The sequence below is a fragment of the Phacochoerus africanus genome, chromosome 8 (assembly GCF_016906955.1).
Source record: "Phacochoerus africanus isolate WHEZ1 chromosome 8, ROS_Pafr_v1, whole genome shotgun sequence".
Taxonomy (NCBI): domain Eukaryota; kingdom Metazoa; phylum Chordata; class Mammalia; order Artiodactyla; family Suidae; genus Phacochoerus; species Phacochoerus africanus.
The window spans coordinates 118,206,897-118,229,151 of NC_062551.1; the positions used below are offsets into that span (position 1 = coordinate 118,206,897).

At 39.6% G+C, this 22,255-nt stretch overlaps 1 protein-coding gene across 20 annotated transcripts in view; it reads left to right on the plus strand.

The window, feature by feature from the left end:
* Nucleotides 1-22,255, plus strand: part of DTNA (dystrobrevin alpha) — a 424,974-nt gene that overhangs the window by 314,315 nt on the left and 88,404 nt on the right. For all 20 annotated transcript variants that reach the window (XM_047794112.1, XM_047794094.1, XM_047794098.1 and 17 more), the window contains one exon: nt 7,976-8,189. In XM_047794112.1, coding sequence (XP_047650068.1) covers nt 7,976-8,189 — 214 coding nt within the window. The remainder of the gene's footprint in view (nt 1-7,975; nt 8,190-22,255) is intronic.

A 22,255-nucleotide genomic window follows, 5' to 3' on the forward strand; every position in this document is an offset into this window, starting at 1 on the left:
TGGTTTTTTACTTTTCTTATGTTAATGTGGCGTATGATGTTGATTAATTTGCATATGTCAAATCATCCTTGTGAACTTGGGGTGAATCCTACCTGGTCGTGGTGTATGATCTTTTTTATGTATTGTTGGATTTGGTTGGTTAAAATTTTGTTGAGAATTTTTGCATATATATCCACCAAAGATATTGACCTATAATTTTCTTTTTTGGTAGTGTCTTTGGTTTTGGTATGCCTCATCCTATTTTTTCATCCCCCAGGGCACACTGTCTGTAGCTGACTACAGTTTCAACTTAACTCTTGTAAAACTGGGTGTTGAGTAACAGACATTCTTTGTTCTTTTTCCGTTCATAAATATGTATTACATAATTATATAAATTATTCTTAAACTGCATAAGTTAATTGCTAGTTTCCAGCTTCTTGTAACACAGCTCATAATCTATTGGAACATAGGAGGCTGTCGTGATGCCAGAGGACTGAGAACTGCTGCTTTAAAGCAATACTTCCCATACTTTCATGTGAATACAAGCTGCGTGGGGATGTCGTTAAAATGCAGAATCTGATTCTCTAGGTCCGAGGTGGGGACCTGGGAGTCTGCATTTCTAACAAGCTTAGTCATGCCTTGCAACTCCAAGTATGGTCCTGGACAAGGAGCAGCAGCATCACCAGGGCGCTATTTTACAACCTTGTAGGTGAGTCCAGTGTGCAGCCACAGTTAAGAACCACCACTCCAAAATAACTGAAAGGAAGTCAGCGGAAGATAATTAGTTATTGACCTTTCCCAGCTGCAAGCCCTTTGAGAGCCTTCTGAAGGTTTGTAAGTCAGTGATCGTCAGAATCACATGGAGAGTTTTGTCAAAACCCTTTCCCACCGTTCTAAATTTTGAAATCAAGTGGTAGAATCTGGGCTTGGGAATTTTGAGGAGGTCTCTTTCGTGAAGTGTCTTTTGATTGTCCTATCCTTTCTGCACCCTATCTACTATATTTTGCTCCATGTATTTGATTCCCCTACTACTGATAAAGTGTTTGACATCAGTCATTTCTATCTAGGTACAAAGAAGTATGGCATTTTTGCCCTTGTCTGAGAGATACTTAGATTTAAATCATATCTAGGTGTGAACTTAAGAGTCTATCTCCTGTTAACACAGTGTAGGACATCAGCAAACAGATAAGCAAACTCTTCTCTACCCATGTGAAGCACTTCTTCCCCCCCACCCCCTTTTCTTCCTGAGATTGCCTGGATTTAGGCAAAATTGAAGCTTTGTATATTTTCATTTATTTATAAAGGCAAACTGTGAGGTATTAATAATAAATGTCTGAAAATAACACATTCTTTTTCAGAGTTTGTGAAGTACTAAATACTGCTTTTAAAAAGCATTTTGTTTATTCTTGATATGGTTAATGTTAACTAAATAATTTAATTATACAAGCTGATACCTCATCTAGTATATTAATATAAAATGTATGCAGTTATACGGATGAGGAAATCCTACTTCTTACCACGCTTGCATAACATCAGGAGCTCTGTGATGGACAATTAAAGCTTGATGGATATTTAGTAAAGTGTCCACAGTGCCACCTAGTGTTATACAGTCATCATTGCATGATCTAAATAAATTCCTTATTTTCTAAAATGATTTGATAGCTCAACAGTAACATATTTATACAACTGTCAGACCTCTAAAACAGACCTATTAATAACTTCCTAATGACTGTCAACTTAGCACATTTCTTAATGTTCCTATTTAATTAGGTAAAATGCTTCTGATACTTACCTTTTCAATAATAATTAACAGGTATTGAGTGCTTATTATACGCTAAGCACTGCGTGAAGTCTTTATTTGGATTACTTCATTTGCTCTCCACGATAACCCTGTGATAGAAAAACTATTGTTGTCTACATTTTACAGATGAGGAAACTGAAACTTAAGGACATGAAGTGACTTGCTCAAGGTCATAAGTATAGCCCGTAGGGGACCAGTCAGCTGCCCACAAATGTGTACTACTCACCCACATCTCTCAAAGCAGTTACCAGTGAAATAAAGTTTCCAAGAAATCTTTTTCTGTTTGTTTTTTAAGGCCGCTCCTGCGGCATATGGAAGTTCCCAGGCTAGGGGTCCAATCAGAACTGCAGCTGCCAGCCTATGCCATAGCCACAGAAATTTATGATCCAAGCCACATCTGGGACCTACACCACAGTTCACGGCAATGCCAGATCCTTAACCCACTGAGCAAGGCCAGAGTTCGAACCCACATCCTCATGGATACTAGTTGGATTCATTTCTGCTGAGCCATAACGGACACTCCTCAAGACATCTTTATGAAAGAAGGCCTTTCTTTCCAGGTCTCTAATAATCAAATATAGTGAAATTAATTCAAAGTCCACTAACTCAGAATATATGACAACTGAACTAATTAAGTTTTTGTGGCTAGGATGTGGTTTGTACTTCTTTTATATCTTCTATATAATATATACTCAAAATTGTATGTTAGTTTATTGAATTTGGAGGACTGGGCTTAACCTTAGGTTTGGATTCATAATAAATCTTGTAAATTAATAACACCATAACATGGCTGCAGATCAGAAGGTATTTAATTATTTTAACACTAATAGCTCTCATTTGTTAAGCATCTATTATGTGCCAAACCCTGTGGCCAGCATGTGTATATACATTTTCTCTTTTATCTTTACTACAACTCCCTCTGGGTGGTATTAGTTTTCTCATTTCTAGAAAGGGAATAATAAAATGTTATTAGAGGCGAAGTAACTTGCCTACAGTTTTACAGTTATCAGTGGATCCTCACCCTTTGTGACAGCAAAATCTGTAGCCTTTCCATTCTGCCACTCCTAGAAAATAAGTACACATAACGTGCATGATTACACTTTTCCTGTGTACCACCACCATGCAAAAATGCCACTATCTCTTACTTGGACTGGAGCAACAGTCTCCAACAACTTCCACATGCATGCTCCATTTCCATTCCTGTCATCCTTCATGGTCAGAAATGATATTTTTAAGCTCCATTACCTATACTATACTATTTTAAGTATAGTATACTATTTAAGTATAGTATGCTATTTATATAGTATACTATTTATACTTATTTATTTTAAGTATAGTATACTATTTTATACTATACTATACTATTTTAAGCTCCATTACCTATTCTCTCCTATTTAAAATCCAGGTCTTGGGAGTTCCCACTCTGGCGCAGTGGGATAAGGATCTGGCATTATCTCTATGGCGGCATGGGTTTGATCCCCAGCCCAGCACGTGTAGGTAAGGATCTGGCATCACCATAATGAAACATCCATATGCCATGAGTGTAGCCAAAAATAAACATAAAAATAAAAATAAAACCCATGTCTTCATATTCAGTGTAAAGACCAAAATCTCTATCATGGCTTCAGTGCTTCTCCACCTTATCTTGTTCTTCTGGCCCCTTCACCACCATGTCTGTATTAAGCCTGTCTATGTCCCCACCAGACTATTAGCCCCTGAGGCAGGAACCACATCTATATGGTTTGCCATTGTGGACCTACCACAATGCCCAGTGCATACTTATGAAAACTTCGTTTTCTTGAAGTCATTTTAAAGCTATCTATTCTCATAGCCAAAATTCACATCTTATTTTTCCTTATTCTGAGACCTTAAATGTGTAAAGGCACAAATATGGAACATACTTATTTTTAGTAACTTTCATGATTTCTAGATGTTTTGTCTATGATAATAGGCTCTTATTATTTCCTGTATTCCTGTATTCCTGTATTCACTGTTACAAGCATTTTACAGGCACCATCGTGTTCAACCTTCATAGTCATCCTGGAGAGTAGGCACTGTTATCAGCCCCCCTTTACTAAGATGAAGATCAAGGGAAGTCAAGTAGTTTGACTGACAATAGACCCTAAGATTCATTCCAAGGCTTGTGTGATTCTTCGTGAATATACTTTATTGCCTCTTTAGCAATCAAATGCATCCTTAGAAGACTATTTCACTATTGTCATTCCCTTGTCATACACTCACTTAGCCAACAGATATTCATTAAGCTCCTATAGCATATGAGTCCCCTTGACAGTGCTGGTGTGTGAACAGTTGTCCTGACAGACCATCTCTTCCTGTGCATGTACGATACAGATGGGGAAACAGATGACTAGCAGGTCTCTACAGAGAGTCCACTGAATGCTGTGATGAGGCAGAACAGGGTTCTAAGGTGCAGGTAGGAGGGGTACAAAACCTAGAGACAAGGGATCTAGAAAGACATCCTTGAAGAAGTGGTGGGTGAGGGATGAAATGTAGATGAGAAGTAAGACCAGATCAAAAAGAACTTTGCAAGACATGTTGAAGAGTTTGGGTTTGAAATTAATGGGAAGTTATTAAAGCACTTCAAGTGGCATACAAGTGACGTCAGATTTGCAGTTCAGAATTATCACTCTGGCTACAGTGCATAGAAAGAATTGGAATGGAGGAAGAATAAAGAGAAAAGAACTGACTCAGTCAACAAGTAAGAGAGGTTGGTGACAGTAGAGGCAATGGAATTGGGTGATGGGAATATGAGTCCATGGAAATGGAGGCATTAAAGTGACATTCAGGAGATAGAGATACAGGACACAGTCAGTGATGGCATGTAAGATGGAAGTACCCAGGGCTGAAATCCAGATTCTGGCTGGAGCAGGAGGGATGGGGGTAGGGCCATCCACTGAGGAAGGGAACCCCAGAAAAAGTGGGCTTGGAAGAGAAGGGCTGGACAAGCAGAAGCTAAAATGCCTAAGGAAGCTCCCTGTGGGCATGTTGACCATTCTGATGGACCTCTATTATTCTGACCTGTATTATTCCACTACTGGGAATCCTAAGAGCCTCCTTATGCCCTACAAGCTCTCACCAGGAGAGACCTCGGTATCCGGATGATCTCCCTCCACCAGCAACCACTTCTCTTTCTTGGCTTGTAGCCGTCTCCCTCCTGTGCTCGAGTTCATGACCCATATTCCTCTGCTCCCATGCCTATTTCACATGATCCATAACCAGGATCCAGATCACAATGGTTCAGTAGCCTGCTTCCTGTGGTTACCTGGGCATAGATACCAGTCAGGACAGTGAGCCAGATCTCACCATCACTGCTCTTTTTGTATCCTGCACCCAGACATATCCCCAAGACTGGATCCTGAGGACTTGTAGGTTGAATAGATAGGGAATAATTATAGGAATCTCAACTCATTTCCTCAAGAATTGTAATTAATAAATAAATTCAACTTGTAATACCATCTTCCTAAGAGTTCCTTGCTTGCTAAATTGAAAAAAAAGAAGATAAATTATATTAAGAAACACAAATAATGGATTAGGAAGATGTACATATACACAATAGAATACTACTCAGCCATAAAAAAAGAATAAAATAATGCCATTTGCAGCAACATGGATGGAACTAGAGACTCTCATACTGAGTGGAGTAATTCAGAAAGAGGAAGACAAATACCATATGGTATCATTTATATTTGGAATATAATATATGGCACAAATGAACCTTTCCACAGAAAAGAAAATCATGGACTTGGAGAGTAGACTTGTGGTTGCCAAGAGAGAGGGGGAGGGAGTGGGATGGATTGGGAATTTGGGGTTAATAGATGAAGACTATTGCCTTTGGAATGGATAGACAAGGTCCTGCTGTATAGCACTGGGAACTATGTCTAGTCACTTATGATGGAGCATGATAATGTGAGACAAAAGAATGTATACTTGTATGTGTAACTGGGTCACCATGCTGTATAGTAGAAAATTGACAGAACACTGTAAACCAGCTATAATGAAAAAAATAAAAATAAAGAAAGAAAAAGAAACACAAATAGTGCCCTTGTTGTGTGATATATATACAAAGTTGCAAATTTGGAATCACATAAATCTGAATTTATCCAAATCTAGTAAATATTTAAGTGATTCAGGTGGAAAGCGATTTGTATTCCTCTGCTCCAATCAGAGATTTGCTCAAAAGTTTTCCTTTAGGCATGGCTCACATTCATTTGTTCATGTGTAATGTATTATCTTTACGTACCAGGAACTACCACTTTTGATTTCATGCATTTTTCCATTTAATGAATGCCATACCCATTCTACAGATGAGGAAAGTGAGGATCTAAGTCAAGGCTAAAAGGATATGCACTTGTGGTAGAAGAGCCAGATTTGGATGTAGGTCTTTGGACTCCAGGTCTGGTGCTAGTTTCAGCTTCAAGTCTGGGAGCTCAATAAGTGTTAGTTTTTGGTTTTCAAATACTTATCAGAAGTGAGCAAAGAGATAGTCGTTGGTAGAAAAGTGTGTGTTGGAGTGTACAGTTCTCAAGAACTAGACTATAAGTATATGTTCCATTGAAAAAGACAACATATTTCTTTCCAAATACCAAAGTAAACCTCAAACTTTATGAAGATGTAGAGAATCTGGAATCCTCACGCATCTGATAGGAGTGTAAAACAGTACGAGTACTTTGAAAAACACATTGGAATTTTCATAATTAAACACACACCTATCATACAACCAAGCCACTTTGTTTCTAAGTATTTCCCAAGAGAACTGGAAGTATCTGTCTACACAAACATTTGTACATGATTGTTAATAGCAGCTTTATTCATAATAACCAATAACTAGAACAACCCATTTGTCTGTCAACAGGTGAGTTGATAACCACCTGTATCTATGTAACAGAATACCATTTAGCAATAAAAAAAAAACTATTATCATGCAGTAACATAGATGATTCTTAAAATAGTTACACTAAGTAAAAAAGATATAGACCAAAAAATAAAAAATAAAAGAGTACATATTTTGTGATCCCAGCCTCAATGAAATTCTAGAAAATCGTGATGGAAAGCAGAAGATCTGTGGTTGCTGGGGATGGGGAGCAGGATGGATCAGAAGGTGCATGAGGAGATCTTTGGGGGTGATATGCAGGTCCATTGTCTTGATTGTCTTGATTGTGGTCATGTCATAACAAGACCTCAGGGTGAACAGGGAAGAAATAGACATGGATTCCTTGACTATCCATGTGAAAGTAACCATGACTGTGGAGTTCTCTTGAGGCTCAGCAAGTTAAGAACCCCACATAGACTCTGTGAGGATGTGGATTCAATCCCTGGCCTCTCTCAGTGGGTTCAGGATGTGGCATTGCCACAAGCTGAGGTGTAGTTTTCAGATGCGGCTCGGATTCGACGTTGCTGAGGCTGTGGCATAGGCAGGCAGCTGCAGCTCTAATTCAAGCCCTAGCCTGGGAACTTCCATATGCTGTAAGTATGGCCCTAAAAAGAAAAATAAATCAGTCAATAAAAATATATAAATAAATGAGAATACTTTTAATACTCAAATGCAGTTTTGATAACTTTTCAAACCCGAGCATTTAAGTGTTGGTTTTCTCTTTTCTTTGTCAGGGGTCCGTGTATGAAGTGGGAAAATACTTTAAAGCCAGATAGACTTGTTAATTTTAGTCACAAGTACTCTATACTTCAGGGTTGCTAAGAAACTAGATCTTAAAAGTTCTCACCACAAAAAAGAAATGATAATTATGGGACATGATGTGTTCACTAACACTATGGTGGTAATCAAATTGCCATATAGGAATGTATTAAATTAATATTAAGAAGTATCAAGTCAACTTGTGAAACTTACACAATGTTATATATCAATTATATCTCAGTATTTTTAAAAGCCAGATAGACTTGGATACCAATGCCGATTAACTTGCCTTGGAGTTGTGCATTTGCCACTTAACTTCTTTGATCCTCAGATTCCTTACAGGGTAAGTATTTCAAGAGCCCCTTATGAAGATTAGTAATAACTCTCTCTCTGAGCTCCTGCCGTAGGTACTTTTACTGATGTCAACTCCCACCAACAGTGCAAGGCACCTCAATGAAACAGGATGGATGGTACATGTAAAATAAAGAACTTATCTTTCTGTGCACTCTGGGCTGATGTGTTCACCCTGCTTTCATTCTCCGTAGTGCACCTGGTGGACATCTGGAACGTTATAGAAGCATTGCGGGAAAATGCTCTGAACAACCTGGACCCAAACATAGAGCTCAATGTGGCCCGCCTGGAGGCTGTGCTCTCTACTATTTTTTACCAGCTCAACAAAAGGATGCCCACAACTCACCAAATCCAGGTGGAGCAGTCCATCAGCCTCCTGCTAAACTTCCTGCTGGCAGCCTTTGATCCGTAAGCTCCCTCTGAATGCCTGTTACTGTCTGTGTGTTTGGGTTCTCCTTCCTTGTGTCTTCCTTGGTCTTTATTCCAAAGAATTTTCTAGAGCTTCTTTTTTCTTGATCCCATACTTATCTCAATAAAGTTTCTGTGAGGTTAGCATGAATTTCAAGTGCTCTGGAAAAGACTTGGAAAGTAAAATAGCACCACAGCAAATGGAAGACTGTTGTATTTTATGTGTTGACCTTTATTTAACTCATCCCATGCCTCCTAGAAGCTATGGATGCTTGACAGTGTTGCGTGATGGCTTGACGGTGTTGTGTGATGGGATGCCTGTAGAGTGATTTAATGAAGCATGATGTGGGAAGATGTTTTTAACTCCTCCCTTTGCAAATTGTCTAAGACAGTGTTTCTGGGGTGTCTTAACAAGACCCCAAAGCAAACAGAGAGACACTGAAAAGGATTCCTTGACCAGCCTAGTGAAAGTAGCTGTGACTTGTCTTAAATGGATTGGTCGATAACGTACCACATTAAACTGTGTGATGCCATCCACATGCCACAGCTGAAACTCAGCTTCATGATCTTGTAACTTCCCCTCGCAGACTCAGAGAATTTCAGAGCTGTCTGAGACCTTAAAGACTGTGCTTCTAGACCTCTCATTTTACAGATGAAGGACCCGAAGCATAGAGAGATTGTCACTTGTCCAGGGACAATCAGCCTGTCCAGTATCAGCTCTCAGCATGATAGTGGCAGAGTGGGGACTTAGAGATTCAGCTTTGATTCTTTTCTGAGGCATATGTGGCAGTCCTGTGAAATGTAAAACCTGCCCTGAATCCCATTATCAGCTGAAAATTTCAAAAGGGCTTTTGCTGATCGCCCCAGTCTAGATACACTATCAGCACCTTCAATTTTACGACTGGTTTTGAATATTAAAAGAGGAAAATTGCTAGCTTGACCTTTCAGCAATCACATTTTAAGACTCTTAGAAGATCTCACTTAGTCTCATTGTCTGGCCAATGCTTGGGAATATTTAAGCCTGACACTGGAGATGTTCCAGCCAGGCTAATATCATTATGCTGCTCACTTACTGAAGTCACCAGCTGTCACTTTCCAAATTAGCATGGTGACAGAATTGCCCATGTTCATTTTGACCAGTATAGATTATTGTCTCCATGATGTTTATATTTTAAGAAACTCTCGGAGTTCCCGTCGTGGCGCAGTGGTTAACGAATCTGACTAGGAACCATGAGGTTGCGGGTTCGGTCTCTGTCCTTGCTCAGTGGGTTAACGATCCGGCGTTGCCATGAGCTATAGTGTAGGTCGCAGACATGGCTTGGATCCCACATTGCTGTGGCTGTGGTGTAGGCCGGTAGCTACAGCTCTGATTAGACCCCTAACTTGGGAACCTCCATATGCCATGGGAGTGGCCCTAGAAAAGGCAAAAAGACCAAAAAAAAAAAAAAAAGAAAAGAAATTCCCAAGTTAAAATAAACTATTTGAAAACAAGCAATCCAGCCCAACAGTTTCCATGCTTAGTCTCTGCAGACTTCAGAACTGATTGCCAAGAGGCAGGGCAAGGAGAAGTGGTTGTAGTTCCACATGACAGGTGGCAGCGTGGAACCAAGCCGTGGAATTTCTATAACAGCATTTTCATCCTATCACCTTAACAAGAGTATGGCAGCTTTCAAACCTGCCATGCAAGTCTTCAGGAGACTCATTTGTTATAAGTGTGACAGTGGAAAATGAAAACAGAGAGAGATCTAATTTCCTATTAAATCTTGGGATAGTGCTAGAGGATTTGTAAAGAATCAAACCTAAAAAATAATTTGGACGAACTCGAAATATAGAAATGGGGCCCACTTAGCAATAAGGATGGGTATTTTGTGAAATAGATGAAGCTTAAACAAATAGAGTTAGATTTTTCACTTTTGTTTGGAAATATTGGGAAGAACATTTCAAAAAACAGAGTTGTAAATGTTCACTAAATAACTCTGATCTTGTAGTTGAATCATTTCATGGCTAAAAGATGCTAAGCTTAAGGGCCATACCAAGGTAAAGAACAGTTGACACAAATGTGCAAAAGAAGCATTTTGTTCCTATTTTTCTTACAGATAGAAAGGCCTCTGTATATTGTATATATATTGTATTCAATGAGAAATCTCATTGTAGCAGATTTATGATCACATCCACATAGAGAAACCTCATTTTAGAGATTCACGGACCAGCCACAGAGACCCCAATCTGCAGCGCAATGAGTACAAGCAGTTCTGCTGAAAAACAGATTTTCTGTCTGATGGATTTTGAAATTTTAGACAATTTGAGAGGTGAGCAAGCAGGAAGTACCACTACCTGGAAATATAATTTAGAAGTGTACATAAAAATAGAAACAAGGGGGTAGGGAGGAAGATGGGATTAGTAGATGCAAATTATTACATTTAGAATGGATAAGCAATGAGGTCCTTCTCTACAGCACAGGGAACTATATACAATCTCTTGGGATAAACATGATGCAAGATAATATGAGAAAAAGAATATATATATATTTATATATATGACTGGGCACTGCTGTACAGAAGAAATTGGCACAACATTGTAAATCAACTATATTTTAATTAAAAAAAATAGAAAATAAGAATGGAAACAAGAATCAAATCAATGTCCATTTTCATCTCTTATAATAATAAACTTCTAATTATCCAAATGAGATCCAGTATGGAAATCTAGATCACTTCCACCTTTCCCAAAACAGAACCCAAGTGTTTAAGGGAGCCTTTTGTGTTTTCACAGACATAAAGGAGCCTGATACGAGTAGATTAATGATGTGCTATTGATGTTACAGAATTGCTGAAACACTTAGGAGTTCTTCTCATTTTCTGTATTTTAAATGGCTGTATTAAGAGGAAAAAATGCAAAATAAAAATTAGAATTGCCTTAAGAATATGGACTCTAAAGAGATAATTTAAAAAAAAAAAACAAACAAGGAAAAACTCAAACCCATGAAGAATAAGAACATACATTCAGAGAAATATGGTCATTATTTTGGTTGTGCCCTTACAGTTCACTAGCCCCAGCCAGTTGAACTCTGCCGAGAAAAGTGACCTGAAATGAGAATCAAGGCCTACTTCACTTGGGCACATCCCTGAAAGCCAGGCTCACCTTCCCACAACCACAGTTCCCCAAGAACAGCTCTCTTCCATTTCTCTTCCTCCACCCCCCAGAACCACCTGGATCTTGGTGCTCACAGGGTGTGCTTCCTGCAGACCATAATCAGTCTCCTTGCTGTACGTTTTCTCTGATCTTTGGCCAAGTCAGCCTCAAGATACAGTACGGCGCCACCTACAGAGGATGATTTGTAGACCGTGGGAGTTGCATTTGCCTCCAGTGGCCTATGCCGTGCTTGCCACTCTGTCACTGAATAGCCAACCCCTTCAGTCTAGGAGGGTTTCATGGGCTTGTTTGTTTTACTTTGGGAGGATTTTGCTTTGTTATATAGTTGGCTTACAATGCTGTATTCGTTTCAGGGATACAGCAAAGTGATTCCGTTTTATATCTGTGTGTATATATAAATACATACAAACATATATGTATATTCTTTTTATAGGTTGTTGTAAGATATTGAGTATAGTTCTCTGTGCTACATACAATAGCAAGCTTGTATGCATATAGCAAGTCCCTGTTGGTTATCTATTCTGTATATGGTAGTGTGTATATTTTTTCCCCATCTTTTTTTTTAATTACTCAATGAATTTTATTACTTTTATAGTTGTACAGCAATCATCACAACCCAATTTTACAGCATTTCCATCCCAAACCCCAGGCACGTCCCCCACCCCCCAAACTGGTCTCATTGGGAAACCACACGTTTTTCAAAGTTTGTGAGTCAGTATCTGTTCTGGAAAGAAGTTTATTGTGTCCTTTTTTTAGATTCCATGTGTAAGTCTTGTGTATATTTTAATCCCAAATTCCCGATGTATCCTTCCCCCACTCCTTTCCCCACTGGTAACCATAAATTTGTTTCCTATGTCTGTGAGTCATCTCACAGACATTGTTTTGTAAACAATTTCCTTTGTATCATTTATCTTTAGATTTCACTCTAAGTGATACCATATGATCTTTGTCTTTCTCTGTCTGACTTCCCTTAGTATGAAAATCTCTAGGTCCATCCATGTTGCTGCAAATGGCATTATTTCTCTTTTTGTTGCAGGGTAGTATTCCACTGTGTGTACGTACCACATCTTCTTTATCCATTCATCTGTCTGTGGACACTTAGGTTGTTTCCACGTTTTGGCTATTGTAAATAATGCTGCTATGAAATTGGGGTACTTGTGTCCCTTAGAGTTACGGTTTTCTTCGGAGGTTTTTATTGTGACTACTTTCCTTCTAAAGATGACTGCCTGAGAACTGGTCACCCAGGGGACTATTGCTAACCAGCTTCTAAGCAGACCCTTTCCACCCCTCAAAGCTTTCTTCTGTAAGTATCTCTAGGGAAATGGAGAAGTGTGCTTGGAAAGCACGAGAAAGGAGGAGCTCTCAGAGGAGGAGAGCAGGGGCTAGAGGGAAGAAGAAAATGAGGACATAACCAGAGCCTTGAGCTCGTCTCTTGCTCTTGTCTTTTCTCTTCTGTGTCCCCCCTCCCTGCACTGACCCCCCTTCCCCCGGAATTGACCTGCTTCCTTCTTGTATTTGCTGGCAGGAGCTTTCCCCCTGAGGCTGACTCCTTCAGAACCCACTAACTTAGCAGTGCTTTTCCTCTCACCTCTCATCCATATCCCAGTGGGGGGAAAAAAAAAACCTCTTTGATGTGTTCTAAAGACTTTTTTTGACTGTTATCACTTTTTAGAAAATTGAAAGTAACTGAAGAAAAACAACATGGTGGAAAGTTACAAGATGAAAACAATTCTTTAAAAAAAATTATATTGCGATATAATTGTTACTTTGAAAATAATTCTCCAAAGCTGATATTGTGTGGCCTTTTGGAGAGGTGGCGGGGGGGCGGTCACAGACTGTGATACACTGTGAAGCCCTTCACCTCTCCTGGTGGATCTGACTACCCTCCCCAGGGCCCACACTTCCTTGCATGTGACTCTGATGGTTTCCTCGAGATAGAGTCTCCTGCCTCGCTGCTTATCCTGCTGCCTCCCACAAGCTACTTTCAAGTGGGACCCTGTCTTTTCCTTCTTTTCTTTCTTTCTTCTTCTTTTTTTTGCTTTTTTACAGCTGCACCTGCGACATATGGAAGTTTCCAGGCTAGGAGTTGAATTGGAGCTGCAGCTGCTGGCCTACCCCACAGCCATAGCAACCCAGAATCTGAGCTGCATCGGGGACCTACACCACAGCTCACAGCAACGCTGGATCCTTAACCCACTGATAAGGCCAGGGATCGAACCTGCATCCTCATGGATACTAGTTGGGTTTGTTATCACTGAGCCACAATGGGAACTCCAAGGGACCCTGTCTTTTTCTTTGGATGCCAGCACCTGAGCCAATATCCAGCTCATAATGAATCTAGCTCAGTGAATGAATGAATGAAAATTCAAGATTGGCTTTTCTTGGCTCTTATCACACTAATTTCTTTTTGTTCTTTTTCCGAGGTTAAGTCCCCCCTAACCTCCAACCTATTACTAAACCTAGCAAGTCAAAGTTTGGTCTGGCCCCTAGACCCATACACTCTGTTCTCACCTCTGCTCCACAGAGAAAGACAGCTAGACATTCTTGGTTCCTAGTATGAGTGATCTTGTTTTCACAAAAGACTTTGATATGCTTCTTTTTACCCTCTTCCTACTTCCCTGGGAAACACTAACATAGACTTTAATCATTTGGCTTCATCTCATTTCAATTCAATTCAGTCTCTTCCTTCTTGGGACAATTTCTCATAAAGTAGTTATGTGACAGTGGCTTTGCTCTTAGCAAATACTATTTTCACATATATTCAAAACTCAAAGTAAGACATTGATACATATTAAAAGAAAAAATGATTTTCCTGTTTTTGGAGGTCATTTCTTAATACCAGTTCTCCGATGATCATGATGATAATAATAATAATAATAAAATGCAGAGTTCCCGTCGTGGCACAGAGGAAACGAATCCGACTAGGAACCATGACGTTGCAGGTTCAATCCTTGGCCTCACTCAATGGGTTAAGGATCCATCATTGCCATGAGCTGTGGTGTAGGTTGCAGATGCGGCTCGGATCTGGCCTTGCTGTGGCTGTAGTGTAGGCTGGTGGCTACAACTCTGATTAGACCCCTAGCCTGGGAACCTCCATATGCCGCGGGTGCAGCCCTAAAAAAACAAAAGACAAAAAAATAATAATGATAATAATAATAAAATGGTAACAATAGCTAAGATGTACTCAGCATTTACTGTGTGCCAACAATCTTCTGGTTTTGTGCTCTGGTATAATTTTCCAGGTTGAGTAAGTGACAAAAGAGAGACATAAAAAGGTTAGATAATTTTCAGGTCATACAGCTTCATCCTGGATGAGGGGAAAAAATATTTTGTTTTAGGCATCAGTTTAAGTTCAGCTCTATTCATGCTTTCTGTATCATTTTTCTAAATGAGAATTAATGTACCTTTTTTCCCCAGACCTTCCCTGCTCATTACATTCCTAACCTTTCAAGTATGTGATATTTAGACATATCTGACAGAGTGTATGTGAAAGAGCTATTTGAACTTAAGTTTTACATTGTAGATTGAGAGTCAGTTTTATGACAGCCACTCAGTGCCAAATTCATGGTATAATAGTCACTCAGAGAAATATAACATTCTGGAATTTCCATCTCTGTTTGACATATCAAACCTTGCTGAGCTATTTGAATACCCATTCCCACTTCCAAGCCCCCCACAGGACAAAAGATACCACAGCGCTATTTCATATGCAAGGATATGAAATAACCCTGGAGCTCTGCCAAAATCTTTCTGCCTTTCAGTTTTAAAAATGATTCTGATGTTTAATGCAAGATGCACTACAAAGTACACAACTGTTTCTCCACAAACACCAACAAAGTATCTTGTTCGTATGTGAGGATACATGGATGTGTGAGAACAGAGGAAAAAGAATTGAACAAAGCCAGAGTTCCCGTCGTGGCTCAGTGGTTAACAAATCCGACTAGGAACCATGAGGTTGTGGGTTCAATCCCTGGCTTCACTTAGTGGGTTAAGGATCCTGCATTGTTATGAGCTGTGGCTCAGATCCTGCGTTGCTGTTGCTGTGGCATAGGCCCACCACTACAGTTCCGATTAGACTCCTAGCCTGGGCACCTCCATATATCCCCAGTGTGGCCTTAGAAAAGACAACAACAAAAGAATTGTACAAAACCAGATTTCTCCACTTGTCTTTTTATTTTATACATTCCTAAAACTCAGTCTTTAAAATTTACTTGGCTTGGTGATTTTCTGCTTAGCATGTCTAAAATACAAAATGTCCACACCCTCTAAAATTTTGTTCTGGTGGAAAACACTTTGTTCCAAGATTCCTATATGTTACTAAAATGGAATCTCTTTCCAAAAAATTTTCACAAATTTAGATAAAGTGAACATTTTTCATGTCACTCATCTTCCTGTTGGACGTCCACTTTGGATAAGTGGCAGGTGAGTTTTCATGGGAGTGAGGAAGACATGTCAACAAATTTGGGACTTCCATTCTCCATTGTGGACAAACTCTTGGCAAACCCACCCGGCCCAGTGCTAGGAGCAATTCTTTCCCCAGATGTTTTGCTAACATTATGCAGAGCCTGGTGATGCCAGGGCCAAATAAGGGACTTCTATATGTTCACATGTTAACCTCACTATCCCCCAAACAAGAGAAAATTACGTATGATGTGATCCCTTCTAAATTCAACCTATCACATGAGTGCACAAGCTAAGACTAAGGGCCATAAAGTCAACCTTTGTAATTTTCCTCAAAGACTTAGTATTGCTCAATATAAAATTTAAGTGGTAAATCAGAACCTTTCCCTTAAGCATTCATTAATTTAACTAGCATGTTAATAACTTGCTATGTGCTATGTGCCATGATGAGCTAGAGGTGATAGATGAGGAAGAAGTGGACTCTGCCCTTAAAATGGGTTGTATTAAAACTAAATAGTTTTTCATCTTTCCCCCCAATAGATGATGCGGAAAAGGATGGTAGGAGACACATCTAATTCATTTTTATATATCCAGCCTCTGAAGCATTGCTAATAAATATTTATTGAGTGAATAAATGCATGATCCATATGAACAAAATAATTCCCAGAGAGAGAAATGTGTTGTCATAGAGGCATGTTATGGAAGATAGAGGAGGAAGCAATTCTCTCAGTGAATTAAGCTACCACAGTGTGTGGAAAATGAAAGTGTGAGTGCTGGGCCTTTGCTTATTATGAATGCTTACCAAATATTTTGGTAAGATATGTTGGTAAAAGAAGAGCTTCTGGTTTCAGTATTCTTTTTGTTTGTTTGTTTTGTTTTATGGCCGCACCTGCAACATATGGAAGTTCCTGGGCCAGAGATTGAATCCAAGCTGCAGCTGTGAACTATACTGTAGCTGCAGCAACACCAGATCCTTTAACCCACTGTGCAGGGCTGGGGGTTGAGCCCACACCTCCAAAGCAACCTGAGCCACTGCAGTCAGACTCTTAACCCACTGCATCATAGTGCCAACTCCTGGTTTCAGTATTCTTAAATAGAGAAATAATTCCTTCAGCCTGTTCAAAAAAAGAATCAGTCTGAATTCAGCCTCACTTTCAGGGACTTGAAATTTGTCATGGGGTTCTGTAATTTTAAATAGGACATTCTCTTGGGGGCTTGGAGAAAATTTATATTCTCTTCTGTTGACCTAAAACAAATAGACTGCCAATTACTTCTCCAGCAGGTAGGGGTGGGGGGTAGGGGGAGTGGGAAAAGCTTTATTCAGGATCAACCAGGAATTGCTATTTAGGGTCTGCAATTCTGGAGAGTCCAGGCAAGACAAGGAAAGGAGAACTCTTTTGTAAAGGGGAAAAGGAATTTGGGAGAGCTACAGTAAACAAAGAGTCCAGAGCTTTTCATTGGCTCAGTCCTTGTCAGGAAGGATGAGGAATTCTTCTTCCTGTTGGGCTTTGTTATCATTGCAGAGTGTGAGAGCTCCCCCTGCTGGTCTTCTGACTATGTTTAATTGAGGTTTCTGTTTATTAGTTTTTTACAGTTCCAACCTCAGCCCTCACATCCCGGACCTACCAGTATCTATTTGTTCTTTTCTTTCTTGTCAAAAGTAGGTTTTCTGGGAGTTCCCCTCATGACTCAGTGGTAAAGAACCTGGCTAGTATCCATGAGGACGTGGGTTTGATCCCTGGCCTCACTCAGTGGGTTAAGGATATGGCATTGCTGTGGCTGTGGTGTAGGTCAGCAGTTGTAGCTCCAGTTCAACACCTAGGCTGGGAACTTCCATATGCCACGGGTGCAGCCCTAAAAAGCAAAAAAAAAAAAAGTTAGAAGACATCCGTTTTTCTCTTTCATAGTCATGGAAAACTCAGCCTAGCATAAAGCAAGTTACTTTCTATTATCATGAGTCAAACTTTGAAGTAATCCATGTATTTAAGGCAGACACTCTACCAATCTCCAAAAAAAAATACATATATATATATGTGTGTGTGTGTGTGTGTGTGTGTATATACATACATATATATGTATATATAGTCTTTTTGCCATTTCTTGGCCGCTCCCACGGCATATGGAGGTTCCCAGGCTAGGGGTCCAATCGGAGCTGTAGCTGCAGGCCTACGCCAGAGCCACAGCAACGCAGGATTGGAGCCGCATCTGCAACCTAAACCACAGCTCATGGCAACGCCAGATCCTTAATCCACTGAGCAAGGCCAGGGATCGAACCTGCAACCTCATGGTTCCTAGTCAGATTCGTTAACCACTGCACCACAACAGGAACTCCTCCATATATATTTTTTTTAACCAAAGGATAAGTGCTTTCCTTTTTCCATTTTCAATCAGGTGTCCCTTAGGAAAATTTGAAAATTCTCAGAACGAGCAAGCAAAGTATTAGGGGAAATAAGATTTAAAGAAACATTGATTTGTGAAGCAATTTTAGTTTGTAGCTTTGATAATTTGCCAGTTCTCTTAAATATCCTCTTAGGTGTTAATTAAATACCAATATAACAATTTAATTGGATATGTTTTGATGTCAAACTAGAACAGGAAAGTAAAATACACAGAGGCAATCACTTCAGGATAATTGGCTTAAAAATAGAATATATTTCATGATGTCAAATAAACAAATAGTTGGGGGGGTGAGTAAAATATGTAAATGCACTGTGTTCTTACTCTACGTTGAAAGAGAAAACATTGAAATAAGCAAATTTTTGTCTTACATTAAAAGTAAAATTATTATTTTAACAAAAAACGATAGGCTTGTGGTAAATTTATTTTTAAAGCTATTACACTAGCGTCTTTCATTCACAAAGAAAAGCTTATATGGTTATGTCATTGATCACTCATTGTAAGGCTCTACCCATCCCTAAAAGTTGGTGATTCTAAAGGCTACCCTGTGTACCGTATCCAGTATCCACTGTGCACAGTACAGTCAAACACCTTCGGCTCTGTTGCCTCTTTTTTATTTATTATTTTTTGAATCTCGAAGTATTGTGGACTTACAAAGTGTGCAGCACAATGATTCAGTTCCTTTTCATATTCTTTTTCATTATGGATTATCGCAAGATACTGAATGAAGTTCCCTGTACAGTAGGACCTTGTTGTTTATCATTCTCATGTGTAGTAGTTTGTATCTGCTAATCCCAGACTCCTAATTTATCTCTCCCTGACCCTTTTCCCCTTTGGTAGCTATACGTTTGTTTTCTATGTCTGTGAGTCTGTTTCTGTTTTGTAAATAAGTTTCTTTACTTATGTATTTGTTTATTCTTGTCTTTTTAGGGCCACACTCACGACATATGAACATTCCCAGGCTAGGGGTAGAATCAGAGCTGTAGCTGCCAGGCTACACCTCAGCCACAGCAACGCCAGACCTGAGCCACATCTGCAACCTACACCACAGCTCACGGCAACGCGGGATCCTAAACCCGCTGAGTGAGGCCAGTGATGGAACCGGCATCCTCATGGTTACTAGTCAGATTCGTTTCTGCTGAGCCACGATGGGAACTCCTATAAGTTCATTTATGTTGTATTTTAGATCCACACATAAATGATATCACATGATATTTGTCTTTCTCTGCCTTAAATTCACTTAGTATGATAATCTCTAGGTCCATCCTTGTTGCTGCAAATGGCATTATTTCATGCTTTTTATGACTGAGAAATATCCCATTATACATAAACACCACATCTTCTTTATCCATTTATCTGTTGATAGACATTTAGATTGCTTCCATGTTTGGCTATTGTAGATAGTGCTGCAATGAACGTAGGGGTGCATGTATCTTTTTGAATTCTAGTTTTCTCCCGATATATTCCCAGGAGTGAGATTGCTGGGTCATATGGCATCTCTTGCCTCTTTCTTTAGTTGGCAATCCAGAGTGTGCTGCTGTAGCTTTTCATAAAAGCAAGGCAAGAGTATAGATATATACATGTATCGATTCCTTTTAAAATTCTTTTCCCATATGGGTAATTACACAGTACTGAGTAAATTTCCCTGTGCTGTATAGTAGGTCCTTGTTACCCATGTATTTTATATGTAGGAGTGTGTATTTATCAATCCCAGCCTCCTAATTTATTCCCTCACCCCATGTTTCCACTTTAGTAACAAGAAGTTTCTTTTCAGAATCTTTGAGTCTGTTTTTGTTTTGTAAGTTCTATTGAGTCATTTTTTATTAGATTCCACCTATAAATGATCACATATAGAAATTATCATACTAAGTGAAGTAAATCAGATAATAGGGTTTTAAATAATGAAATACTGTCGTCCCTTGGTATCCACAGGTATTGGGTCTAGGACCCCCCTGCTGATACCAAAATCCATGGATGCGTAAATCTCTTACAGGGGGCCCACCGCATCCACCTGTCATTGATTCAATCCACGAATGCAGAGTGGCAAATACCGGGCACTGACTATAAAATATGGTCAAATCTGTGATATGAGTGTGCAACCAGAGAGCTCATTTAGGAAGCTGTTACAGTGTTAAAGCAAGAGCTGATGGAAGCAGTGGCACGCAGAAGGAAAAGAAGGAAGTAGGTTTCATATACAATGAAGTGGGTGTATCTGAGTCCCTCAAACATTTATTCGGGTGGTAGTGAATTAAGGAAGAGCAAAAAGTCAAGGGTGACCCCTTCCCCAGGATTTGTTTTTGGGTAACTAGCTACCTGGTAATTTTGACAACGGGAAAGGGACTGTAGGAGAAAGAACAGGTTAATAGTTAAGTTGGTCAGAGTATTATGGAAGGGTTTGAAGAGTTGAGTTCTTCTTTGAAAAGAGTTGGTTTGATATGGGGTATCCAAGCTATACGATATATAATTATGTAAGTCTGGTGCTTAGGCTTAGAAATATAAATGTCAAATAAAAAAAAAATAAAGTTAAAAAAAAGGAGTTCCTGTCGTGGCGCAGTGGTTAACGAATCCGACTAGGAACCATGAGGTTGCGGGTTCGGTCCCTGCCCTTGCTCAGTGGGTTAAGGATCCGGCGTTGCCGTGAGCTGTGGTGTAGGTTGCAGACGCGGCTCGGATCCTGCGTTGCTGTGGCTCTGGCGTAGGCCGGTGGCTACAGCTCCGATTAGACCCCTAGCCTGGGAACCTCCATATGCCGCGGGAGCGGCCCAAGAAATAGCAACAACAAACAACAACAACAATAACAACAACAACAACAACAAAAAGACAAAAAAAATAAAAAATAAATAAAGTTAGAAATATAAATGGCTCAGTGGGTTAAGTACCCAACATAGTATACATGAGGATACAGGTTTGGTCCTTGGCATCAGTCAGTGGGTTAAGGATCCAGCATTGCCACAAGCTGCAGCAATGGTTGCAGATGCAGCTTGGATCCTGCGTTGCTGTGGTTGTGGCATAGGCCAGCAACTGCAGCTCAGATTCAACCCCTAGCCCAGGAACTTCCATATGCTGCAAGCATGGCCATAAAAAGAAGAAGAAGAAGAAACATTAATGAGAGAGTCACTAGCATAGGACTGAGTTAATTTTGCATTCTAGCTAGCTGTTATTTCAGGTATTGTGCTAAGAATGACAGCAACAAAGATGAATAGCAAATGCTCCCTTGAGTCTAGTAAGGAACAGGAACACAATAATTTACTATGTCTTTTTCTTCTAATATGTCAGGTATATGAATCTTAGATAAATTATTTATTCTATGTACTAAACCCTTGTCAATACAGACTCTACTTACCTTTCAGCCACGTCTTTTATTTTAAATAACTCTTGATCATTCTTTTTTTAATAAAGATTTTTATTTTTCCATTTTAGCTGGTTTACAGTGTTCTATCAACTTTCTGTGGTACAGTAAGGTGACCCAGTCACACATACATGTATACATTTTTTTCCTCACATTATCATGCTCCATCATTCTTAAGAGCAGCAACTAGCAAAGAAATGAATTACTGATATAGCACACAGGATATAAGAATAAACAGGAAGTTCCCCTGCAGCATAGCATGTTAAGAATCCAGCATTGCTGCAGCTGTGGCCCAGGTTGGTCCAGGTTCAGTCTCTGGCCAGGGAATTTCCACATGCTGCAGGTGCAGGGGGGAAAAAGGATATAAGAATAAACAGTTTAGGAGGAGGGGGAAGGGAGGAGTTTGGATTAGAAAATGCAAACTATTAATGTTTAGAATGGATAAGCAATGAGGCCCTACTGTTATAGCACAGGGAACTATATCCAGTCTCTTGGGATAGACCATGATGAGAGATAAGAAAGGGAATGTATATATACTTATGACTGTGTCACATTGCTGTGCAGTAGAAATTAGCACAACCTAGTAAATCAGCTGTACTTTAAAAAGTCACTATTTAAAAAAGAATAAACTGTTTATTCCAGCTGGAAAAAATTATTTAGCTGAAATATCCTACTTCTTGGAATATGCCTTTTATATCACATTTTGTGAAGGACAAGTTAGTTTTACTCCTTGATTTGGCAGCTCAGGTGTCATTTAGGGTAGGAG